Source organism: Artibeus jamaicensis, unplaced genomic scaffold (genome assembly GCF_021234435.1).
Source record: "Artibeus jamaicensis isolate MK-2021 breed Jamaican fruit bat unplaced genomic scaffold, CSHL_Jam_final scaffold_1019, whole genome shotgun sequence".
NCBI lineage: Eukaryota > Metazoa > Chordata > Mammalia > Chiroptera > Phyllostomidae > Artibeus > Artibeus jamaicensis.
Window position 1 is genome coordinate 16,557,966 of NW_026522025.1, and position 27,606 is coordinate 16,585,571.

The 27,606-nt window shown below is 42.8% G+C and overlaps 1 protein-coding gene across 1 annotated transcript in view; it reads right to left on the bottom strand.

Annotated features, from left to right (window-relative positions):
* Positions 1–27,606, bottom strand: part of WLS (Wnt ligand secretion mediator) — a 106,476-nt gene that overhangs the window by 28,859 nt on the left and 50,011 nt on the right. Inside the window, exon 3 of the mRNA XM_037145311.2 lies at positions 4,588–4,712. Coding sequence (XP_037001206.2) covers positions 4,588–4,712 — 125 coding nt within the window. The remainder of the gene's footprint in view (positions 1–4,587; positions 4,713–27,606) is intronic.

Below are 27,606 nucleotides of genomic sequence, written 5' to 3' on the forward strand. Positions count from 1 at the left end.
GCGGGGGTTGCAGGCTGTGTGAGAGCTACACCCTGCTCGGCCTCACCAAGACTTCTGGCCCGTGTCCCTGCCAAGGGGCAGCGGTGGCAGGGTAAACACAGGTGTGCAGAGGCAGGAGCTTTAGTAGCCAGGGACTTTTTCCTGATAAAAGAGATGAGTGTCTGCCATCAAGGTTGGGTTTATATACCATTTTCAATGTTTGCTCATCAAACAAGTGATAGGAAAGACCTAATTTGTTGTTCCCAAGCTTAAATTCTCAGGACCTCCATAATTTTTTTGTTTACCCTCAGAGTAAAAAGTATAGAGGAGAACTCAGAAGAAGGATAGTAAGGTGTCTATAATCTAACTAGTCGATAGTATGAAGAGTCTTCTGCCCCTTCTGTGACCTTGGGAAGTTCTTTATTGGAGGGTCTGAGCTTCATAACCCTCCAATAAACAGAACTTTAAAAAAAGATTTTATCTACTTATTTTTAGAGAGGGAAAGGGAGAAGGGAGAAAGAGAGGTAGAGAAACATTAATGCGTGGTTTCCTCTTGTACAGCCTCCATTGGGGACCTGGCCTGCAAACCAGGCATGTGCCCTGACTGGGGAATCCAACCGTGAACGTTTGGTTCACAGGCTGGCACTCAATCCACTGAGTCACACCAGCCAGTGCCAGACCTTTGTATAGAGACAAAAGACACACGTGACAAAGGAGAGGTAGAGCAGGCAAATATCTGGTTTATACGTATGTGTTTCTACTCTTCTGTTCCCTACTCAAGGCAGACATCACTAATCAATCCTGACAGTTTTTCATCTTCTAAGCAGGAGTGTCCAACCTGAGGCCCATGGGCCACATGCAGCCCAGGATGGCTATGAATTTGGCCCAACATGAAATCATAAATATACTTAAAATAGTATGAGATTTTTTGTGATTACGTGTTGTAATGTATTTAATGTGTGGCTGAAGACAACTCTTCTTCCAGTGTGGCCCAGAGGCACCAAAATGTTGGGCACCCCTGAAAGTTTTGAAGGACTTTTATCAGAACTAGCAGTTGATGAGACTTGGCTTGTGGAATTGAAAAAATTCTTCTGTATAAACAATACTTCTTCTTTCCCAAACTTCAGCTGCAGGCTATATAGGTTGTTTTTCTCTTCCTTCTGCTCCTTTTTTTCTCTTATGCTTACAAATCAGGGCTGGTGTGAGGCCTCTGCAGGTACAACAAAAATACTATAGGCTCCGATTCCGCCCCATATTGAGCTGCATTGAGGAGGCTGACAGTGCTAACAGCAAGAAGAAGGTTTTATGATATGTTTTCCTGTCAGGGACTTGTTTTAGTTCTAGAAATTGAGACTTTGAAGGGGAAGGAAACAAAAGCTTATTTAGTCTAGTGCCACTGACTTCTTTATGCAATGTACCCCTGGTCCCAAAAGTAACAGCATGGAGTTGAGGGCATAGGTCTTCCCAGTCCAGCCTCCAGCTCCGATGGGGAGGAGGTGAGTGGGTAGAGCAGGCAGAAAGGAACGACACTGCCTCAGGCGTGCCTGCAGCAGGCACTGTGCTGTGATAAGGAGGGCAAAGAACTCTATGCCGGGAGACTTAGATTCCAGCCTTGACCTTGCCCCTTGCTGAGTACCTTGTGAAGGTCATCCACCTCATTTGGCCTTACTTTCATCATAAGTAAAACAAGAAGATAAAATAAGATCATCTCTAGGGCTACTTCTAGTTCCCCATTATGGATCTCTGGGTGTCCTCCACTTCTTTGTCCCGACAGAGAGGGTAATACTATCAACCCATGAGACAAATTTTCTAAGTTTGAGAAAATAGACACACTGGCTCCTGGGATCCTGGCCTGGCCCATCTGTCTCAAATACAAATTCACGGTATCCCATTGCAGACTCTTTCTTATGCACTGAAGTTCCGCTTCTGCCAGGATTTAGGGCATTTAGAGAGAAAGACACTCTCCCTGCTCTCTTTGCTCTCTCCCACCCCCCTCAGCCCTCCCCCAACTCCAGCATGAGACTGACTAATTAGGACAAATTACAGCAGGTGGCAACTTGACTTTTTTTTTTTTTTTTTTAACTTTGCAATCCTCCAGGGACTAAAAAGCTTTAAAGCAATTTCTCATTTAATCTTCAGGCTCAAGACTAAAGTTCACTGCAATCAAAAGACACAGATTTGATGATTCATTTCCTTCACACTTTTCAAGGTTTAATATCTTTCTTGAAAGGGATCAACACATCCTAAAGATAATTAAGCAACCAACATTAAGGAGCAGTTGCAGGCTTCTTAATGACTTCCCCTCACTTTGCTTCTCAGTGCCCTCCAAGTGTGTAAGTAAGGTGAGAAATGACTTTTCCCTTTTCTGAGGATGAAATTCCATATCCCAAAGCTTTATATCCTTTAGCTTAGATAGCCAACCAATCTCACTGCTGAAAGATGCAATCAACTTGCAGCAACCGCTAGAAAGGTTTTAATTAATTTTCTCTGTTGCACACGAAGATCTGAAAATGTCAGATATTCCTCTCTCCTGCTACCTCCAGTTTCTCTCTACTATTCATTTTTATCCACCAATTGGCCCCGAGGGTCTACACAAACAATTCCAGATAGCTTTTTTGTTGCGGTGGGGGGGTTGCTATAATTGGCACTCAGCAAAGGGTCTAGGGCCATGGCTCTCAAGCTTTATCAAGCTGAAGAAAAGGAATTGATCTACTCATTTACTGCTGGGCACTTAGGCTGCTTCTAGCACTTGGCTATTGTAAATCGTGCTGCTATGGTGGGTGGGTGGCGTGAGGCAAAGTGGTGGCGGGAAAATGGAGACAATTGTAATTGAACAACAATAAAAAACGTTATTAAAATTGTAAATAATAAAAAATAGAAAAGAAAAGGGATTGAAATCCTGTTAAAATAGCTTTCTTGCTCCTACACCCTGAAATTTTGATCCAGTAGGGTCTGGGCATGACTCAGGAATCTGTATTTCCTACGAGCTCTCAGGTGATGCTGAAGTCATTGGTCCTCAAACCATACTCTCTGTGGCTCTAATCTGGGGAACCTGGGAGGAGAGACTGCCAGGTGCCCCAATAGGTGCTCAATGCCCATGAAAGAGAGTCCTGGTTGCTGAAGTGATGAATACCCCCTTTCATTCTCAAGGGGATGAATGAACATCTGGGATGTTCATTTAACATCCCGGACTGCATGTTAAATGACAAGGTCACCTCGCTTATGTTCACTACCTCATCTTGTCCTTACAAAGCTTCCACAGAAGTTTTTATCATCCCATTTCACAGGAGAGAAACTGGACCTCAGACAGTTTGCCTGATGTCATGCAGACAGGAAGTTATACAACCTGGAACTGAAGATATTTTGCTCCAAATCTACACTTTTAACTAATGTAAATAAATACCTTGAACCGGCCCCATGTTACTCCTCTTTAGGGTAGGTTGGACAGGACAGGAGCATTGTATTCAGAGGCTTCAACCTGCTGTTCTTACCAATCATCCACAGGGAACTCCAACTTGCATTATAGGCAAAAGCAAAGTTAGGAAAAGCCAAGCTAAGAGAGGAGAGGAACTAAATCAGACAAAGGAGTCCAAATCCCTTAGGTGCAATTGATCTGGAGATGTCATCTGACAAAAGGACATACTCAAGAATGTGCTCCTGGAGAGCCTGGTCTCTCCCACGCTTCACACAAAGAAAATGAGGCCATCTCCATACCCAGAGAGCCATCAGAGGTCACCTACCTTTGATGGTGTGCCATGTTAGCAGCTTTGAGGAGCGTGAGTAACCATGAGTAACAGTAACTCTGGCTCCATTTCACCTTTACAGAGACTTTCAAAAGATTTTCAAGAGCAACCTGGGGTCAGGATGTCAGGGAGGCATGTATGAGGGCAGCGCTCTCCTTTTGTAAAGGGCCTCCAGCTAATTCTGATCTGGTCCTTAAACCATCAGACCCCACTATCCTCAGAAGTCACTGAGTCAATCCATGAATTTTTATTTATGAGGAATCTAAGGCCTTTGCCCCTGCCTCCCCAAAATATCTCCCTATTTTCAATGTAGGATAGTAGTTTCCTTTCCATGGGTGGTTGAATGAGTCCTTCTGGAAGGAATGGAGAAGGGAGAGTCTGAAAGATGGGTTAGAAGACTGAGGCCTCAAATAAGACTACATTTCCTCCTCCTTGTCTTTCTGCCTGTGGTCACTGGGATTTTTAGTTTTCATACTAGCACATTAACTTTGGCAGCAAAGAGATGCCTAAAACACAGAGAAGTAGACACAGCATTAATCTAGTATCACCAGCTTTTTATACCTCCAAATAACTTAGCAATGGTCTTCAGACATGGTTAGCTATTAACCAAAGAATGAAGAATTTATTTTTAGGTAAGTATTTCAGAGAAACAACAAAATCATTTCAGTCAGACATTCCTGGTAGTCTTTCTTCATTTGCAGGGATGTGAAATATCTACTGGCTTTTTACTAAGACTATGAACATTATGGCTTGTGCATGCTAAGAAATCAGGAACGTGTCTGTTAACTATAAAGCAAATCTTCCCATATACCTGGAAGTTGGGAAAAAAATACCCTCTATCAACTTAGACAGCAAGGAATCCTACCTTGGGGGATGTGAAGGTACATTTGAGTTTCCGGGGCACTCTCTCATGGGCCATTTCAGTCCATTCGGCAGATGCATCATCGCGGTAAGCCAAGGAAACATCCATGGAAACTTCTGCGTTTTCTCCTGCACGAGAAGTACTCACAATTCAGCATGGCTCTGGAAACAGTTTGAAAATTCTTATAGGCTCTGCCACAAGAACCAACAAGACAAAAGAAATGTAACAGCAGTGGCTATGAAGCTCCAAATCTGAAACTCCAAATCTGAAGACTTCAAAGTCATGGGATGCATGGTTGAGTGCTTGGTCCCCTTTGACAACCACCGTGTAGAGACGGGGTCCTTGCTCACTCTGAGGCAGCTCTGACTGTCATATTCTGACTTATTCAACACTTATCCTCCTATAACTCACACTACTAGTTCTAGGTCTGCCCATAGGACTCACATGGAAGGCAAGGTCCTTGTTCCACAAAAGTGCCTTAGGGCCCTGGCTGGGTAGCTCAGTTGGTTAGAGTGTTGTCCTGATACACCAAGCTTGTGGGTTCGATCCCTGGTCAGGGAATATACAAGAATCAACCAATAAATGCATAAATAAGTGGAAAACAAATTGCTGTTTCTATCTATCTGTCCATTCCTCTTTCTCACTAAAATCAATCAAAAAAAATTTTTAAGTGTCTTAGGTTCTAAAAGGCACACCTCATCTGCCTGTGTTTTCTCTCCTCTCTGAGAAACATGACTGGGCTCTCAACCCCCCGAGAGACATGATTCAAGTACGTTTGGTGCTTTCTTCTGGACATACCCTAGTCTGAAAGGACCCTCCCTGATGTTATCCTCAATAAGCTCTCAAATGTAAGCTCTGCTGCTTCTCTAAAATGTAAAACCCCTTCTTCACATAGTGGAAAATGTTAATCTAAAAGATGAAGGTGTTTTCCCCCAAATCAATGACTTATTATTAAGGAGCACATGATTGTACAAATAAATGTTCTTTCATATCAGTAAGGACCGTGAATAGGCTTAACTCTCCACAGAACTCAATAAAAATTGCATCTACACATTTATCTGTTTTATACTCTGTTGATCAAGCTCAAGAATAGTGGGGTTCTACTGGAGAATAAAGAAAGCACAGACTACATTTCCAAAGTGATAGGGGAGCCAGCTCCCACTTGGGGTTATGAGGCGGCACTCAGTTCTAGGGTCTGGAGCCTGAACACACTCAGGCCATGAGGGGAGCAGATAAGAATAACTGCTATTTGGAAAATTAGGGCCTTTCTACCACTGGCCCAGTGTGGCTTGAGGTCCATTTGACAGTGTCATAAAGCCCTGATTTTTCTGAGGAAGTCCAGGAAGAGAAAGAAATGATGCACGCCAAAGAAGGGATCTGAGGTCATTCTGGTATAGATGAAATCCTCTGTCAACTTTGGAGTCTGCTACTTTATTAATATTTAAACCTCAGTGAATTGTGGTGACTTGGCTACTTGTGTTTTCCTCCTGAAATTAAACAAAAAAAGACAAAAAGGGAAACCAAAGGCTACTGAATCACAAGGGAAAAAACTGTAGATAAATGAGCAGGCCAGAGATTTCAACAAATTTCTTACAGATGAAAAATAAAGTAGGGTTTCCTGACACTGATAGAGATAGGCATAGCATAAACTCCCACAGACAGGATATTCTGGGACAGTGAACCAACATGTCCAATAGACCGCTCAAGTGACTCTGAACTTGAAAGCACTAGACGTTGAGGAAGGCAGAAGCGAGGCCTGGCACCGGACATCAGGGTGACTGGGTTGAAGTCTGTATGCAGAACTGTTGGACCTCTCATTCTCCTACATCACCACACAGTGTGAGAGGAGACTCTGGATTTGAGGCTGAAAATGGGCAGAGTCTGTATAAGGAACTGTGGGATGCCCAGCTGGGCAGAAGCAATGCTTAAAGTTCGTTCATCCTCTAGGTTAGGGGCCAGAAAGGCTACAACTTCTCCTCACTGGGCAGCCTTGTGGTCAATAAAAAGAATTGGCCAGAGCTTCCGTACTAGGCATATATATACAAAATATATATATATTTCTTTTATTTGTAACACTTGGATTAGAAATTGGGACCTTCACTTCCAGAACCATACAGCTCAAGAACACCAGTCAGAAAAGGTGTAAAAGAAGTTATCAATTCACACCCTGGGCTCATAGGGTTCAGAGCAGTTCTGCCTGAGCCACAGGTAGGAGGGGCTGTTAATGTGAGATCCATACTTTTATTCTTTTCTAATTTTTAAAGTATATATTATTGATTATGCTATTACAGTTGTCTCAGTTTTCGCCCTTTGCCCATCTCCACTTGGCAACCCCCATTCCCTTTGGCAATCCCTCTCCCCTTAGTTCATGTCCATGGCTCATGCATATAAGTTCTTTGGCTTCTCCATTTCCTATACTGTACTTTATATATCCCCTTGTCTATTCTGTAGCTACCAATTTGTACTTCTTAACCCCTGGGCCTTTTTCCATATTCTTCCCCCACCCCTGCTGATAACCGTCCAAGTGATCTCCATATCTATGATCCTGTTCTGCTTGTTTGTTTAGTTTGTTTTTTAGAGTAAATTGTTGCTAGTTATGAATTTATTGCTATTTTAATGTTCATAGATTTGATCTTCTTCTTTTTCATAAATAAGTCCCTTTAACATTTCATGTAGTAATGGATTGGTGATGATGAACTCCTTTAGTTTTACATTGTCTGGGAAGCACTTCCTCTGCCCTTCCATTCTAAATGATAGCTTTTCTGGAGTAATCTAGGTTGTAGGTCCTTGATTTTCATCACTTTGAATACTTCTTGCCAGTCCCTTATTGCCTGCAAAGTTTCTTTTGAGTAATCAGCTGATAGTCTTATGAAAATGCCTTTGTAGGTCTCTCTCTGCTTTTCTCTTGCTGCTTTTAAGATTCTCTCTTTATTTTAACCTTTGGCATTTTAATTATGATGTGTCTTATTGTGGTCCTCTTTGTGTCCATCTTGTTTGGGACTCTCTGTGTTTCCTGGACTTGCATGTCTATTTCCTTCACCAAATTAGGGAAGTTTTCTCTCATTATTTTTTCAAGTAAGTGTTCATGTTGGTACATTTGAAGTTGTTCCCAAGGCTTCTTAACCCTAGCCTTGTTATTTTGGGTTAATTTTTATCCTTACCATTCTGATTGAGTACTTTTTTTCCTTATGTTCCAAATCATTGATTTGATTCTCAGCATCATCCACTCCTCTGCTGGTTCCCTGTAAATTTCTCTTTATTTCACTGAGTGTAACATTCATTTTTGCCTCCATCTTTCTTATGCTGTTGAAGTTCTCAATGAGTTCCTTGAGCATCTTAATAACCAGTGTTTTGAACTCTGCATCTGTTAGTTTGCTTGTCTGCATTTTGTTTAGTTCTTCTCCTGGAGTTTTGTTCTGTTCTTTCATCTGGGCCATGTTTCTTTGTCTTCTCATTTTGGCAGCCTTCCTGTATTCATCTCTATGTATTAAGGAGAGCTGCTTGACTCCTGGTCTTAGTAGTATGGCCATTTGTAGAAAAGTGCAACCAGTTAGTTGGATGACAGAGTCTTAGGTAATTGCCTGGGTTGGGCAACTGGTGTAAACAAGGTTGATGGAGTCTCAGATAAGGTGTCCCCCTTCTGTGGCTCTGTGTGGGGGAAGGCTCAGAAAGGGGATAATACCTCTGCCTGGCCTATGAAGTTTTGTCCAGGAGGAAGCTGTCCCCCAGCACATGCCCTGATGCCAGAGAATTCAGTTCCTCCCTGTGTACCACTGGTGCTCTTCCAGCTGCTGCCCTGGTGCTGGAGCCCAGAAGGAGAGGGTCTGTGTAAGTCCTAAGACCATTGAAGGACCTTTGAGAGGAGTCTCCTGAGAATCTTTTTTCAACCTCTACTGGTTTTTCACCAGAAGTGATGGGGACTTATCTTCCTGGCACTGGATCCCTGGGCTGAGTGGTCTGGTGTACGGCTGGGATCCCTTGATCCTAAGGTATCCCTCCCAATTTTTATTCATCACATGCGGGTGCAGGACTTTTGTTCTCTGTCTCCCCATCTCTGCTCCTCTCTTCATCTCTGCCTCTCCTACCCATCTAGAGGAATGTGACTTTTTTAATTCCTTGGTTGTCAGACTTCCATACAGCTTATAATCTGATAAATTTGAATGATCGTTGTTTTGTAGTTTAGTTGTAATTTTTGCTGTGGTTGTTTGAGGAATCAAGCCATGTTCTCCCATGCCTCCATCTTGACTGGAAGTCTGGAATGAGCCCTGCATTTTAAAAAGGTCCTAATATGCCTGGCCCTTTTCCAGCTGTTCCCTTCATAATAGGGTAAGATAACCTTAGTAAATGGGACATGCCCACCAAAAGCTAAATCGGCCCCCAGGTTCTAGACCATGCTCTAGGAACTTGGGAACCCAGACTATCCTACCCAGACAGCTCTGAGCTCATTTCCATGGCCTGCCAGGGGGACCTCTTCACCAATCTGGCCTCCCAAGGGGAATATGTGCACCTTAGGAGGCAGGAGTGGTCAAAGGCTGCTGTTTGTAAAACGCTATGTGTAGAGATTTGGCTTGGAGGTTAGGGTGTCCACACACAAGCACACAGTCCCCCCACCCCTGCTTTCCCATTCAGGATGGATCCTGGGGTGGGAACAGAAGGCCTGTGGGGGTCTACACTCTCTAGTCAGTCACGACATTTTGGCACAGAATTCCAAGGAGTCCAAGACTCCTAAAGTCAAACCTGGCCTTCCATTTCTTTATGAAGGCAGATTTATTACAATTACATCAATTAGATGACAGAAGTTATTTGTCTTAACAATTTGTTATCACTTTTAAGTATTTGGACATATGGCAGCCATATCATCATAGGTGCTCTTGCTCTGGGGCCCCACAGATCTCAGGGATGTGCTCTTTCAGAGCAGGGGCCTCGGAAGGAGAGAAGCCGGGCAGGTTGGCCCCCTGGACCGCTCCCAGCTTGGAGGTATTCCTGTTTGTTGGGAATCCCCAGCCTGTTTTAATACATGTTGTTAAAAACAAAAATTTAAAACACTGTTTTCATGTACAACTTCTCTGTATGAAACCCCCATGTCTTCCGTGCTTTCACTTAAATACCTCATTTAATTTTCCTAATGATTCTATTAAGTGGGCATGGTTCTTCCCTGTTGATAACTAAGGTCCTCAGACATTAAGTCACTTAAAGTCATACTGTAATGAGTAACATGAGAAAGACAACCACTTGGAAATTGTCTTAAAAGACAATCATCTTTTTTTGTATTGCTTAAAGAAAACTGGCTAACTTGTGCTGAAACAAGCCCCTTAAACTAGTTACAAAATATGAATATGTAAGTCTTTAATAAAACCTTGTAGTTCTTACACCCATTCTATGAAGAAGAGGCTATATAAGTTGCCCAAGAATACATAGTAATGTACTGTAATAATAGCAATACAGTGGCAGAGGTAGCACTTACACCTTGGTCTGGATCACCCCAAAGCCCCACTACCCTCTGCTACCTTTCTACTGGTAGAAACCAGTAGAATGCGAAAGAAACTTAACAACAGAATCAATCACACTGTGTGCAAAGGGCCACTGAACACTGACCAAACATCTTTTGCAGACTTCTATAGGCGAGAACTATGCAATATTCTTAGGCGATTGCAAGCAGGGCTTGTAATATATCTGGAATTCCCTAATCTGAGCTTTCATGGGAGGAACTGCCAAAACTTACACAACACCCTTTCAGAAAACTGACTGCCGGGCCTGATGTGATCCAAACAACATGGAGAGGGAAGCCTGGGGACACCTCGTTCACATCCTGGTTCTGCCCCCACCTACATGTGTGATCAGGGACAGACTGAGTTTGGACAGGGGGGTAAGTCCTGTCTGCTGGTGGCAGCTGCTTGTGGCTCCAGTACATAGAGATCATGAGGCCGTATAGGTGGTTCTTACCAGACAAGCAAGAAATCTTGCATTTTTCAAGACAAGCCAGAAATCCAAATTCTTATAAGACATCTAATCAAGGGAGGTTTCATAACATCCCTGGTTCACTAAAAACAAAAACTGAACTAAAACAAAATGAAACACAATCTTGGTGCAGGTTGGCTAATAAAACATGAGGCCATCTGAGTCATTCTGTGGAGGGGATAATTCTCACACTGCCCCCGCCCCCGTCCCCACTACCATTCCTTTCTCTTCACTCAAGGGAAACTCTTTCTAAAGTTTTCTGTTATTGTTCATGAACTTTGTCACAGGTTCTGCCTAATCTGCACACATCACCTATTTACTTCCTATGTAGTTTGAAGCAGGTGGCATCATTCCTGTGTGTGACATAGAAAAAACAAGACCTGAAAGTCACACCCCTAGAAACACTGGACTCAAGGTTTCTAGAGCTTCCTGGCCTACAGTTGTAGCCTTTTGCCGTTTGTCATGGTGTACTTATAAATAGAAACCACATGGAGAATAGCCAGTTCAAGTGACCCTCCCACCCTCTTTCACTGGATGTTGAGATATCACTCAGAGACCAGTGCTCAGGTTCCTTATCTGTAGGAATTAGACTTGCCTCCTAGGATTTTGTTATCCCTAAATTAGTTACTGCATCACAAATGTGTAGAGCAGTGCAGAGTGCATAAAGAATTAGCTATTGTTGTTATCATTTTATTAGGGAACTGAAACTCTTATACCTACCTTCAACTCAAAATAATTACCAGATTTCAGAAACATGGAAATTTCCACTCTGAAACCCCTATCCAAGCCTGGAACATAAAAGTCAGAAAGAGGAGAAAGCAATGGGCTAAGGAACCCAGCAAAGCTGTGAAATCAGCCACCTGAATCATTTTCTCTTTGGCCTCCAATGGACTCGGAAATAAAGTTCAGCTTTAATGACTATGTTGCATGTAATAAAAGACCAGTTTCGTGACTCCTGGGATACTCCTCCTCACCATCACCACCCCCGGAGATAATGAAAGTGAAGGATCCAATTTGAACTCCCTGGGAGAATGGCAGGAAGGCCAAGGCAGGCTACCTCTGGCATCTGGGGAACCTTTCCTATAAAATGAGGACACTGGTTATACCAGTTCCCTGGTGGAGAGCTGTAAGGTGTCAGCATAGGGCATTTATAGATTCGAAGTGCATGGTTTTCCACAATATATCAGACCAGCAGCTTTGCTATACTGTGGGCTGTCCAAGCTCCACATTTCTCAAATGGCTTTGGAGACATATTTTGGTTGGGTGGAAAATTCATTCAGAATGCTGAGAAGGGAGGTGTGGAAAGGCACTGTGGTTCTCGACAGACACTTACTATTTCCATCCTGTTACGGGGGCGGTGCTCCAACATGAGGAAACCTGTGCTCCAGGGCTCTGCAGAAACAGACCCAGATGGCAGGCCCAGGTGGAAGGACCTGCGCCTTTCCATATTAGGAAGCATCGATCAATCATATCCTTAGGAAGCATCTATCTCTGTACTAGTTAATTAAAGTGTCCTGCTCTGCATCAACAAAGCATGTATTTGCCCATCAGTTTTCTGAAGACGAGTGGCAACTCAGAAAGAACAGCAAGTCCTCTGAGTGAGCCAAAAATGATGGGGAGACAACTAGCTAGAAAAGAATCTGAGCATCTCCAAGAAGTTGGGGCAGCTGCTTATTGAAAGAATGACCGCTGGGCACCAGAAGGGGGAGAATGAAATGATGAAAGGCAAGGTTTCATTGAGGAAGTCATTAAATGATTTTCACTTACACTTTTTCTAAACTTTATTTTTCAGTTACAGTTTACATTTGGTATTATTTTGTGTTAGTTTCAGGTGTTAGCCATTAAATTAAAGCTTGACATTTGCAACAGCATGGATAAACCTAGAGGGTATTATGCTAAGTGAAATACGTCAGTCGCACACATTTTGAAATGGGCACTTGCCAGGTAGGATAGTACAAAGTGTTTGGGGCCAAAGAGATCTGCTTTTGAATCCTAGTTTTATGTCTTTCTAGCTAAGTGACCTTGCATAAGTTTCAGTTGCTATCTCTGCAAGACAGAAATAGTAGGGCCTACTTCCCAAGGCTGATGACAGGACCACTTGTCACGCTGACACTTAAAAATACTACTTCCCTGCCCCAGCTGGTGTGGCTCTGTTGGAGCATTGTCCTGGACACTGAAAGTTCGCACATTCGATTCCCAGTCAGGGCACGTGCCTGGGTTGCATGTTGCGTCCCCGGTAGGGAGTGCATACAGGAGGCAACCAATCGATGTTCCTCTCACATCAAATGTTTCTCTCCCTTCCTTTCCTTCTCTCTGAAATCAATAAGCATGTCCTCAGGTAAGGATAAAAAAATACTAGTTCCCTTTCCCTCCAGTCTCAGGATAGTTAAGTTATACTGTTGACCAATTAATTAGAAATAAAGGGGAAAAGGGGCAGCAGAAGTCACATTGAGAAGAAATAAAGAATTATGTTGTGGTTGTCAAAGGTTTCCTGAGAAACCTTGATTTCCCTGAGCCCTTGCCCTGGGGAAAAAAAATTAAAGAGGTTTCAAAATGCTCATATGCATTCCTACATCCATAGGGCGCCTGTCAGTCACCAGGGTTTGTTTGGGTGACCTCTGAAGGAGGCCGCCCAGACCAGCCTCCAGCAGACATATAATCTGGGGTTATTTATGCCAGCGTTCCTTCCCCAATCAACAACTCTCTGACCTGGCTTGTATTTTCTTGACGCTTTCAATTAAGGAAATAACAAAACAAACTCTGTCCTATATCCATGGCTAGGTCTGGTAAAAATGGATTCAGCTAATTATAAATTTGGCCCTGGGTGTTTTCTTAAGATGGCCTACAGGCCTGGGTGTGAGCAGTTATAAAAATGAATGAGCACAATTATTTCGCAAACCAGCCTAACAGTTTTTAGTTCGTATTACCTCTCTCGCTTGTCCAGAGTTTGCATTGTGGAGAAGTATTTTCTACATGTAAGGGGACCTTTTTCTAAGCATCATCAGAATGGTCCCTTGCTATGTTCTGAAGCAATACCCCCTAGGCAAAGTCAGCTGAATGTAATAATATACCAATCTATGAAACATGATGAGGATGGGGGAAACATTCAGGCCCTTTGCAAAGTGGCATCTCAGTTAGAAAACATTCACTTATCCTTACTGTACCCTACGGTACTGCTAAAGGCTCTGCATTTGGACAAGTAGCCGGGACATGGATTGTTTTGTAAACAAATGAATCTGAAGTAGAATATAGAACACAGAATATAGAAAACCTACATTCGTTCACCAGGTTGTAGAGTAGCTCTCGCCCCTTCTAACTCAGCACACTTGCTTTGAGGGTGTTTCATTTGCTCCTAGGATGCCAATCACCTTTTCAAGTTCAAAGTTCCCTCCCAAATTTCAAATCCACATGCTCACCTCGTACTGGATGTCTCTACTGTACTTTTGTGGTCCCAAAAGCCAACTGCACCCAGTTTGGTTAATACTCTTTGCTTGTCACATTTCACAGACCACAACAGCCCAGTGCTGCCTCCAAGATGAAATCAGTATACCTCTGAAAATCCTAACATTACAAGGACCATCCAATCCAGTTCAGTTTTTTTTCCTCCAAATGTTTTTAAGCACCTACTAGTTTCCACGCACAATAGTGGGGATAAAAATACATACAAGGCAGAGTCACTGCCCTCAATTATTCACAGTAAAGTGGGGAAAGCAGGCCTATGTTTAAATAAGTGTAATTCCACATGGGTAGTACCACTTTAGAAGTACATACGAGGTACACAATCAACATAAAGATGCCCAGAGTGCTAGGTAGCGAGACAAGGAATGCAGCATGGACTACATGATATTGTGGATCACTTCATCCAGATGAGATGATGGTCCTCTGTGAATCACTGGATGAGTAAGCGTTCACTGGGTAACAAGTAGCAGAAGAAATTACAGGCAGAGAAAGCCGCATGCATAAAAAGTCATGGAAGCACAAAATAGCACGGTGTCTTCAGGGAGGAGGGAGAGGACAGACAAGGCTAGAGAGCAGGAAGGCTCTGATGACGACGGGAAGAAGCTTGCTCTGCATGTCGCAGCATTTTCTCTGGAAGGGTGTTTGAGCAAGGAGATCTGCAAGCTGTGTGAAAGGCAGACCAGGAATCCAGGGGAAGCTGAGCCCACTGCACTTACGCTGTTCTCAGCATGTTTCAGACGATCTAATCTCATAGAAAACATCACCTTGTCTGCTTTTTGAGGAACATGAACTCAACATTAACCAATCTTTTCCTGGCAAAGCTAGAGAAATCAGAATCACCCAAACTGGAGAGTGTTAAAACACTGGGAAACAAATGTGGCAACAGCTCCCTCCTATTTGACCATAATCAACATAAATGTGCAGAGAAACTCTTGACAGCCAAGGGAGGAAACACACAGTGGCTTCTTTGCCTTCTCCCCAGGACACTGTCAGTGCACAGAGCGGTTAGAACAGCTGGTTTGATGGTTATGAAAATCTACCTGCCTCTCTCTCTTTCTCTCCTTCCCCCTCCCTCCCTCCCCTCTTCTCTCCCTCTCCCTCTGAAGGCAATTAGAGAAGAGAGCTTCATTCACACTGAATCTAAAAATAGATGATGCCAGAGTTCACAGACTGACAGCTGCATTCTTATACAGTAACCAGGAAGGGAAAGGAATGGCTAATTTAACTTAACAAGTTCCAAAACAAACAGTGCAGAAGTCTAGGATAAAGGGAAAACACCAAGGTCACTTCTCCAAAGAGCTGGAAAAGGAATGGGGTCACTCCGTGGCAGTTTACTAGTCCTCCCCAAATCCTGACGAAACTAAGGATTTTGCTCAGATCTACCGAGAGCCTTTAGACAAGAGTTTGGCAGACGAAGCTGCTAAAGGAATCCACGAAAGGTCAGGCAGCAGGGCCTGAATTTGCCCTTGTAATTTCTTCACAGATGATCTGGATATCAGAAACTAAGATTGATAGATAAAATACAGGAGCACTTTTTCCCCCTTTGCCATATCAAAAATTACACGCCGCCTAGCCTGGGGCAGAAAAAGAAAAGTTATTCAGGAAATAAACATGGATCCTTAAGGGGAAGAGACCAGGTGTCTAAAAGGAGTGAAGCATTTCTTCCTCTCCTCGGTCCGCCCTGCCCAGGATTATGGTTGGGCTTCAAACGAAACAAGGGAACACTTGTGGACAGGAGGCAGATCCTCTCTGCAGCTCTCCCACCGATCTGTGCAGGCTCTCAGGGCTGCTGCCAGCCAGCTAAATGTCAGATCGCTGCACCCCAGAGTTCCCGCGCCGCACTACCTCCATCGCCCCGGTGACTAAGCTGTTTCAACAGCTGTGTTATTGCTGGAGTCAGGCCAGTGTTATTCACACAGAGTATTTGTTTCGTATGGCTTATGGGGGGATTACTGCACTTGGCTTTTGGGGTTCTATTTGCAGATCAGGGCCCCCGCTTGGCCCATCAGCCAGAGCATTCTCTGGACCTGAGCTCTGGGTAGCAATGGGACAATATCGGGCTCCCTCTCAGGCAGGGAAAATTTGGAGAGATTCACACCACAGAGAGGGTGCAGAAGCATGTGTGTGTTAGAGCGAGAAGGAAGCATAATAATAAACCACAACCCTCAGTTGAGCCCCAAAACACCTCCATTACCCATCCCTCAATAAAAGCCTGCACTAACTAACAGGAGTGTTTACACTCCACCCCTCTCTCTCCAGCCATCTCCTTCAGTCTTTCTCTTGAAGTAACTTTTCTTTTGGGTAATATTGGCAACCCCTCTGCCTCTGTCAGCCTCTCCATGCATCTCTCTGCACAAACCTGCCTCTGGATACTAACTCTGGGTGGTGTCCTCCCTCAGCCAACGGCGTCCCCTTCTGTCATCACATGCATTGTGATCATTTAGGCTCCTATCACTTCTGAAGCACGATGGGCCCGTGGGCTTGTTCATGTCCCCCACTCCCCACCTCACCACATCGCTAGCCTCTTTCTCAGCACGGCAGGCACTCCATTACGAACGGCTGGACAAACCAACACGACTCCCTTACTTTGAGGGGTGACAGGAGAAGGGAAAAGGCCCTGTGTCAGTGGCCCTTTTTTGTCTGTTGGTGGGACCAGGTACTATTTCTAGTGCATGATAAGCTGCATCTTCCTAAGGGCCTGTTAGCCTGCTCTCCTTTCTAAGTTCTCACCAAAAGCAACAGGGCTACATTTGCTAACATTGAAACGACCGTAGAAATGTGAGTCTCATAAAGAGGATCCTGTATTTTAAAAATAGAACAATGATCCTTAAAACCTCCTATTTTGAGTGCCTACTATGTGCAGACATTTTCAGCCATGCAGAGATGCCAGTCAGATAGAAACGAGCATTCTATAAGCTCAAAATGAGGACACTGAGGCCCGCAGTCACACTGCTGGTGTGGGAGGAGGTAAAACATAGGCCCGGGTTTACCAGACTCCACAGCTCAAGTTCTTTTCCATTGTCACACATTAGGAGACCTGTGTCTTGCTCTAGGAAAGCCACTAATTAGCTGTACGGTTTGAGTAAGCTGCTTTATGTATTACATTATTTCTTTAAATACTGAGTTGAATCATATGATGACTAAGGTCCTTCTAGTTCTAACAATTCATGAATGTAGAGATCTAAACGGCCACCAGCTATTTAACTGCCTTCTACACTTGAAGCATTATGGCAAAAAGAAACAATAAAACAACTCCGGCCCTCTGGGCACTTACAGTAGAATTGGAGTGATACGGGATAAAAACTTGAGTTTGACTAATTAAGAGTTAAACAGTGGCAAATAGGTTCTGGCCAGCTAGGTAGTTCAGTTGTTCAGAGCATCCACCCCATACACCAAGGTTGCAGGTGGGACCCCGTTGGGGCACATACGAAAAATCAACCAATGAATGCATCAATAAGTGGAACAACAAATCAATGTTTCTTTCTCTTTCCTTTCCTCTCTGTCTCTAAAACCCATTCAAAAAAGTAAAATAAGCAAATAAACAGCAACAGTTACAAAAATACCAGAGTACATGGCAGTGGGGGAGGAAAAAAACAGTCCTAATTTTTAAGAGGACAATAGAGCATTTCAATAATGGTTTTCCCCCTCCCTGCAAAATACCTTTGTGTTGCCTGCTGGCAGGAAAAGCCAGCTACCAGAAGAGATCACGGCTGTTTCATGGGAAAGCTTTGTTTCTGACAAGTTTCCTAAAGGAAAAAGTAGGCTAGAACAAGCTTTTTATTTCCAACCCACCTTTTCTTAGTTCCCATGAATGAGGAGGGGACACAAATGTGAGCAGGCAGCCAGGGAGAAAAATAATATGGCTGGTGGTTCCTGACCTCCTGGATTCCTGCTGGCAGAGAAGCCTGAGAGGCAGCATTTAATTGTGGAAAAACCAGCCTTGCTAGCCTCTTATCTTTTTCCTCTGTGACTTAAACCCACAATTACTGGCAACCCCTAGATTCCGAGTCACTCAGCTGGCGGTGGCAGCGATGGCTGTGTCTGCGACTGAAAAGCAAAAGGGGAGTCAGATTTTACCTGCCTGCGAAGCCTGCCTTGTGCGAACCCAGCCCTAACCCAGCTTCATGACTTCTCCCATTAAAATGTTCACAGATGCCCTCCTGTCGGGAATACCACCAGGCAAGAAGCCCAGATGGAAAAAAAAAAGAAAGAAAGAAGTAAAGAAAGAAATGAGATTTCTAGCTGCTCTATAATTCAAAGGACAAGCTATGAGTCTCAAATCCCGAATCCCACATTTTATTTCAGCACTAGACACGTGATTTTTCAGTTCCTTTTCTGAAGGATCACACTCCAATTCTCTTCGTCTGGTCATCAAGGCAACTCACCAACTGACCCCTCTGTCTTTTAGGAGCTTAATTTTCTCTCCAATATGAAACTCTTCCACAGCCTAGCAAATGGGGTTACAGTCCTTTGCATATAACATGGTATTTCACAGTGGAAAAATATGGGTGTTAGTCCTAACTTTCTTACCTGCAAACCAGGTGCCCTTGGAGAAGTCACTCATTGTTTAAGATTGTCTTCCATATCCCTCTGCTTCCATCCTGAATTATTATTCTATTCCTGAATTATTATTCTTATCTAACGTGTATTTTAAAATACACGTTAAAGTATTTTGGAATACTCCTATCTTAAAAGGGTATTCTCCACCTTTGAAAAGTGCTGATCAGTATGGTAGTTGGCATTGAGGGGGTCTACCTTTACCAAGAATTGGGAGCTCTTCCCTTCAGATTCACAAACCTCTGAATTCCATGGATGACTTTCAGGACTCCTGTAGAAATATGAACACAGTCTGTGTGAATGGGGCCTTTGCACATTTCCTCCCAAGGCTGAGATCCTTGATCTAAAGTTAAGAGCTTGTGTCCTAAAGTCATAAAAGGCTGGTGGCAGCATCCACCTGGGTCCTTGTTTTGCACGCTCTGCCCTATTGTTTCCCTTTCTGAAATTCTACATTCTCTCCAGAACTCACATTCCTCTTCTCTGCTCAAGTGCAAGGATAATAATAACTCACTTTTATTGAGTGTTTATTATGTACCGAGCACTTAGCGTCATATGTATTCCAGTTTAATCCTTAAAACAATCCTTTAAGGATGGTGGTATGACTATTATCTGTATTTTATAGATGAACTATTTTTGGCATTTTTCATCTCATGGCACACATACACTGATTACTAAAATTCTGTGGCACACCAAAAAATATATTTTTACTGTCTTACAAAAAAAATAGGTATAATTTGATTCATTCACACCGGATGACTAATGTTGTGTTGGCTGTTATTTTTTTCTTTTTATTTGACGGTCTGATGGAAAGAGAGAAGTGCCCCTGACTGAATAGTCAGGCAGTGCATGTTTTAAAAATTCTCGTGGCACGCCAGGTGAAAACTGCTGCTGTAGATGAAGAAAAGTGCAAGGAAGTTCAGAAACTTACCAAAGGCCACATCATTTGTAAGTGGAAGGTTAGGGATCCAGGCCAAACACTTTGGTTTTATGTAACAAAATGAGTCTGCCTTTGGCCCTGGCTGGGTAGCTCAGTTGGTTAGAGCATCGTCCCAATATGCCAAGGTTGCTGGTTTGATCCCCATCAGGGCACATATTCTTCTCTAAAATCAGTTAATAAATTTTTAAGAATGAGGCTGCTTTTGGACACTTCCTTGTCATCAGAGAGTAGACTGTAACAAATTCTACCATCCCCTTTAAGCCTCCACCCATAAAGACTCTTTAAAAATTACCTTCTCAGTGAGTTAATCATCTCCTCTTCTGTGTTCATGGAATACTTTGGGCACTCAGCATTGAACACATTGCTGTAATTTTTGTTTCTTTACCTCTGAACTAGACTGTGTGCTCCTAACTAATTATTTTGAGTACATCTTGAGTGTTTACTGTGCCTGGACCTGTGCTAAGTATGGAGACACAAAAATGAGCAAGATGCAGTCTCAGACCTCAAAGTTCAGTCTTGCAGAATAAAGAGGAGTAAACACAGAGGGGGCCATAATTATTTTTAAAACTGTATTATGAAGGAGGACTTATCTTTGTATCTTAAATCCTAAGTTAAAAAAATGCCATCACATAGTAGAAGCCCCAGAAATGACTACTGAATGAGTGAAGGAAGTTGGGAAGGAAGGCTCAGAAGCTGGACTGTTAAATTAAAAGATCTCCTATCCCTTTATGAAAACCCTTTGGTTATTTATACACTGACTCACCTAAAAACTGCTTCCTGTGTTGGTGTCTATGATACATTTTTTAATGTCAGACTAAAAATACACTTCCAGTACAGCAACCCTGTCTGCCTACCCAAGGACTAGAAATGAACACATGGTAACACGTAACAAAATAAAATACAAGAAAACTCACTCAGTTCAACACTAAGCTCACCCACTAACAAAGGGGTGTCCATCCCGACAGAGGCATCTTCTGAAATGGTTCCCACTTGAGGGCCTCTGTAGTCACCTATTTACAAAGCTGAAGGGATACTCACAGGACTTAATGGAGCCAAAGAATCTTCAGTGAGTCACAGACTCTATGCAAAAAAGTTACAGTAGCCAGGACTTTGCGGCTCATCTAGTACAATTTCCTACTCAAAACAAGAATCCACAGCATTGTTGAGAGACTCGTGGTGGAATCCAGGCACTGCAGCCACAAGATCACTCTGACTTTATAACCCCCTATTTCCCAGCTGGGAGACTCTGGCCAAATCCATGAACCTCTCTTATCCTCAGTTTCCTCATTCTGTCAGGGAGAATAGTTGAGATGATCAGATGAAATGAAAGTAAAGTTTTTTTAATCAGAGATGATTTGGTTGCAAGTAACAAGATTTTACCCACGCTAGCTTAAGCACAAATTATCTGGGGGGACACAAAGGTATCTCAAGGAACCCAAGGACAGAAAGTTCTGACAAGCTTGAGGGACCAGAACCAGGAAGAGAAATCTGCCAGGAAGAAAGTCATCCCTTGCAGTGATCATAATTACACCTCATTGTTCCACCCCATTGTCCTTCACCTCCACTTTCTCTTTGCATCTGGTTTCAGCCAACTTTGTCTGCTTCTCCACACATGCAGTGAATGATGGCTGCCCACACAGCCCTCAGGACTTTCCAGTGTAAGTGCTAATGAAGATGGGCCTAGAAAGATCAAACCCCAATTTCAAAAAATAAAGAGAGAGAGAGAAAAAAAATCTGATTATTCCCTCTTGTGTCAAGGGCCCATCCTAATTCAATCATCTGAGCCTAGGGGACTGATCATGTGGCCAGCTGCCCAGTCAGTGGGCATCATGGGAACCCAAGATAGGCAAGTTCTGCAAGAAAATAGTGTGAAGCCAAAGCAAATACCTGGCAGCAAAGACAACTACCAGCATCTCTGATACAAAAGTACTTGGTAAAGGCAAGTTACCACAGTGGTCATCATCAGTATGATCCCTCCTCCTCCACCACACAGCTTCTGCTTGATTACTACCAGCGACAGTCTGCTTGATACTTGAAGACACAGGCTTTTCATTGCTGAACAACTCTAGTTATTAGAACTCCTTTCTATGGGACAGCAACTTTTTTTAAGATACTAAATTTAAATATTTTCAATCTTTCCCCAAAGTTTACTTTTAAAGAAGGCATAATTTTGCTTGTTAGGTCAGGCCTGGGATTTCCTTTGTAGTCCTAGTATGAATAACCAGTAAGGCAGGGAAGATAGATTCATTCGACAATTATTTTAGGAAACAATCTGGAGCAGAATAATTTACAAAACCAGAACCTCTTCTTCCTTTAAAGGATTTCTACCTCTTCCATTAACATTAACTTACTAGAGCCAAAGAAGAACTGGGATCATTTCTAGAATCAGTGTGTAGACAGTAAGTAGATGTTGAAAGAACTGTTTTTTTCCAATGTAGCGTCCCCAGCACTTCTGAGAGTAGAATTCTGCCGTATTTAACAAAGGGTCCTCCTTCCTCCATCTCACTTTCTTTTGCTTTGGAAAGCATAACCCAGAAAACAATCCTACTTTTAATATATTCTTAGGTTCCACAAAATAAGAGTATGGTTCCCCATTAAATAACCTCACATTAGCTGTGTGAAGACTGACTACATTTACATAGTAATAAGAAAACCCAAAGTTAGAAAAAGAGGTAAAAACACCTTATGTACATTGGGGCCATTATCCAGGAATCTGCCCCTGCTGCTGGCTGCTTTGCTGTTCACATTTCTCATTGATGTCACCAGACTTTTTAGTAACCAGGATTATACCTGTTATGGATGCAAAGAGAATCTCCTCATTTACATTCTAAACTCAGAGCAGGAAATGAGACATGTGGGTGATCTGCAGCTGTGGCACTATAAACAGGTTCTGCTTACCTCGCAGTCTAGGTTCGAGACTCCAGCACATTCTCTCAAGTACATACAGATTGGGAGATTTTTTTTTAATAGGAAAATATACCATTTTAGAAAGACCTGAATAAATTCTGTCCAAAAATTAGAGGCTGCTGTTCAGTAGAAGGCTCACTGACCTGTATAGTCTAGTGTACTTGCTGCTACGTACCATCCGCCTGCCCACATGGCTGAGAGACAATGAGGAGATCTTGCTGTGCCTCCAGCCGGCTGTGCTACCGTGGGCACGCACCACTTGTTATAAGCTTGCTGCATCTGGTAAATTAAAGGACTGGTCTTTAACATTTGAGGGGTCAAGCACTTATTTGACCTGACAAAACCCCAAACCCTCTCACTCCAAAAATTCACATAAGTATCTACAACTAAAGTTTTACATAGCATATCAGAGGCTCACTTGGTCCTTAAAATCTCCCCATAGTCTCTTGGTCAAAGATTAGACCAGCGATACTCTAATGTTGCTTCCAGGGGTCACAGTCTGCAATTACACAGTTAATGTCGACTGACAATTACTGCAAATTATTCAGCACCATAGATGCATGTTTTAAGACTAGAAATCAAGCCAATAGGACCTACTTTCCAATGTGAAACTGACCAGTGAGGCAATGGACAACTAGAAGGGGGTGGGAGGGCCTGGATGTAGTAAACTTATAAACACTAATTTCAAAAAAATCCTGGGAAAGTTTTGGAGGAGCCCAGTTCTGTTTCTGGATTGGATTTTTTAATTTGCAAATACACAACACAAAAACACCGAGCCAGACAGAGAGATCCAGGCAGATTTATAGTAATGCTGTCCAAGCAACGGGCTTACCAATCATCACATGAAACAAATAAAACAAAGGCAAAGGTTCCCACGCTCCTGCCAACCTAAACATGTTCACAATAATTAATTCCAAAGTTGTGCCTAAAGAGTTCCTCAAAGGAAAAGATAATCCATGAGTCTGAGTAAACAAACATGATGTCCCTAATCTTTACCATTCTGAGTTAATCATCAAAATATAGTATACTCCCAAGATTTTAGTTTCTTTCCATTCTAGGTCAATAGGTAAGACTGATTCATACTAGTAAATTCGAGATTCTAGCCTGCATTTGAAGGGGGCACATGACTCCCTTAGAAAGAGGACTAGCCATGTAAACCCACCTGGAATACTGACGACTTCTCTGCCTTTATTCACTACCACAAACCCCACTTTCTTTGTCTTCTGGATCTTTCTGGTGTATGTTAAGGTTCTTTAAAAAATTTGTTTGGCTTCTCTTTTTTTTTTTGAAGGGGAGAAGTATGAGGGTAGAAGGAAAATTTGAAGTTTTTATTTTTGCTCACACTGACTTTGACTGAGGTAGGTAAAAAAAAAAGTAAAAAGTTTCTCACCTTTAACAGGAAGCTAAACAACAAAATAAACAAGCAAGCAGAAAAAAAAACAAAGACACAGAAATAGAGAACAAGGGGACAGTGACCAGAGGGGAGAAGGAAGGGAAGTTAAGAGGAAAAAGGGGGAGGGATTTGGAGGAACAAATAGGAAGGACACAGGGACGAGAACTAAGGGGGGTGGAAATGGGAGGGAGGTGGGGAGCAAGGGGCGAGGGAGGCTGGGATGGGAAAAATAGACAAAAAACTGTACTTGAAAAATAACTAAATAAAATTAATTTTAAAAAAAAAGAAAGCAAAAAAAAAAAGTAAAAAGTAACTTTGAAAATCTTGTTGGCTTGAGCCTGCAATGAAACATATCTAATCAGAAATGTTTTTCTCATCAACAGAGACTGTAACACGGTCACAAATCAAAGGTCTCTGTTAGGGGGGAAGTAGAATGGTAGAATTTATATCTCTGTAGTTGATTCCACATATTTTGTTAAAGAGATTATCTGGTGAAGCATGAAATTCCAGTTGTTTGAACAGCGTATTACCAATGGTCTGTTCCACCACGCTGTAGACCTGTGGCGTATGGACGATTCTGCCCCATTCACCTCTCCGTGACCCCTTCCCAAGAAACATCTGAAAATAAAATTCAGAACCACGACTTTTACTGATGGCCAACGGTAAGTGTGCAGAAGGATTCCCTGAATGTCCTCCTTCTATAAATTCACCCCTAATAATTTGGGATAACCTGATAGCTTATTTTTTACAGTTCACAGATTGTTCCTTTACTCTAATTGTTTTCATGTACTGTCTACTTAACATCCATAATAGGTGCCCAAATGGAAGAGCACAACAACTTCATAAAAAGTTAGGCAATTTTCTCCCAGGACACTCAGCCATCTAACTTGAATATGTCCTTTAACATCTAACATTCTGATTATGTCCTTTGCTTTTTTACTAGAAATAAGTTTTACAGAAATGTTTTCAGGTTGAGAAAAGAAAAATCACTTGTCAGCTATAGAAATATTTAATTCCATCATTTTATGTAGTCATTTGCAATAATGAGACAGGCAAGTAAGAAAACATTCAACCATAGAGTACAGCACAGGCCTCAAGGCAAAACAACAACTTCATTACCTAGGAACAGAACAGACGCACTGGTTTTCCCTACTGCATACCATTCACCAGTATTTCTTTAGCCGAAGGGATTTTTAGACCTCTGAAAATCCTGGATTTACTACTCAGAGTAATCCATCTTGGGGCTTTCTGCCAATGAATCTCAGTGCTTATATTTCAACAGCCTGTACATTTGAAAGCTAGGTTAAGACATGTCAAAAAAAAAAAGACAGAAAGAAAACCTCTGTCTTTGATCTTTGCACCCAAGTTCCTCAAAAGGAGCCCCACAGAGCATCTGAAGTTATGCTAAGTATGTGACTTGCAGTTGTAATCAGGAGAGTGACATTCCATTACCAGTGGGCACCATATGAGCCAACCGAAACCTGCATTTCACTAAGACATACATACACTGAGTGACTGACAATACTGTTTTAAAAAATGATATACACACTCTAGAGGATATTTATCTCCAAATACACAATTTGGTGTTATAGAAAAGTCCAAACCCATCACACAGATAAGCATTCATTTCTCCCAATGATTAACCATATATCCAGACACCAGACGTTCAGGCTGACATTTTTCTGACATGCTTTTCAGTCTCCTCACTCTCCCTCCATGTCCTAACTTTTTGGAATTAAAAACTAAACTCTTATATCCTTTACAATTCTACAGAAACTCTACATTTGTGCCTTGAGAAACAGATTAATTCCATGCCTCTGAAATGTTCAAAAAAAATCATCACAGACCCAATCACAGATTTCCAGACAGGTCTGCTCAGAATTTGTAACTGGTATTCACTGAAAAGTTCATTACCCTTGTTTCTAGGCATCTCTAAGTCTCAGGATTCTATTCAGTTGGCCTTTCCCCCCAGATCTTGTAGACCATTATTTTAAAACTATCGCCATTTAAACATTGAACTGACAACAATAAACAAAGCCCAGAGCGAGGGGACTTCCGCCAAGATGGAGGCATAGGTGGATGTGCCATGCCTTCTCACACAACCAAGATTAGAGAAAACTAAATATTAGCAACAGAAAACACAGCCAGAACACGGAAAATTGAACTTTTCGGAAGTCCATTAACAACAAATTCTTCAGCCTGACCGGTAAGGGGCGAAACCAGCGGCTGGCGGAGCAGGGTTGCACAGGAGGACTCGGCCAGACACACTCAGGCTGGCGGAATCCAGGCGCAGGGTCAGACCTAGTGAGCGACCCAGCGAGCAAACAGGCGAGGGACCGCGGGGGAGACAGCCGGGCCCGGGGCTGCGTGTTGACTGAGGTCGCGCATTTGTGCGAGGGTGGACAGGCGAGGGAGTGGGCGGTTGGACTGGGCCGGTAGGTCCCCACGGCAAGCGGCAGTGGAGGGCTCCGCCATTTCCCTGCTCTGACCCCACCTCCACATACAGCATCATAACCCAGCGACTCTGAGTGGCCCGGCCCAGGTGAACCACCTAAGGCACTGCTCCTCCGCACCCAGCTGTGAGAAGCGGCAGAGGGGGTCGCCATTTCCCCGCTCTGGCCATGCCCCCACATACAGCGTCACAACCCAGCGACCTGGGAATCCAAGGCGTCGCTTCTCACACTTAAAGGGCCCGAACAGACCAAGAATGGCACAGGAGGATCTCAGAGCCCCAGAGCCAATAAATCTAAGCGATGAAGAAATAGCAAAACTCATAGACGCACAGTTTAAAACATTGGTGATCAGGATCCTCACAGAACTGGTTGATTATACTGACAAATTAGACAAATATATGAAGGCGAAACTAATTGAAATGAAGGGAATTGCACAGGACACCAATAGCAATGAAAAGGAAACTGGGACTCAAATCAATGGAGTGGACCAGAAGAAAGCAAATAATGGCCAAACAGAAAGAGTCAAGAAGCAAGAATTCAAAGAAATGAGGAGAGTCTTAGGAACCTCCAGAACATCTTTAAACGCTCCAACATCTGAATTATAGGGGTACCAGAAGGGGGAAAGGCACAGCCACCAGTGGAAAACTTATTTGAACAAATAATAAAGGAGAATTTCCCCAATCTGGCAAAGGAAATAGACTTCCAGGAAATCCAGGAAGCTCAGAGAGTCCCAAAGAAGTTGGACTCAAGAAGGAACACACCAAGGCACATCATCATTACATTAGCCAAGATTAAAATGAAGGAGAGAATCCTAGAAGCAGCAAGAGATAAGGGGACAGTCACCTACAAAGGAGTCCCCATCAGACTGTCAGCGGATTTCTCAAAAGAGACCTTATAGGCAAGAAGGGGCTGGAAAGAGGTATTCCAAGTCATGAAATCTAAAGACCTACAACCAAGATTGCTCTATCCAGCAAAACTTTCATTTAAAATGGAAGGACAGATAAGGTGCTTCTCAGATAAGATCAAATTCAAGGAGTTCATCATCACCAAGCCCTTATTATATGAAATGTTAAAGGGACTTATCTAAGAAAAAGAAGTTAAAGAAACATGAACAGTGAAAGGACAACAAACTCACAGTTATTAACAACCACACCTAAAACAAAAGCAAACTAAAAGGACAGCTAGATCAGGAGTGGAAACATAGAAATGAAGATCTCAAGGAGGGTTAGCAACAGGGGTGAGTGGGAGGAGGAGAAGGGGGGAGAAGGTACAGAAAATAAGTAGCATAGACAGTAGATAGAAAATAGATGGGGGGGCAAGAATAGCATGGGAAATATAGAATCTAAAGGACTTGAGAC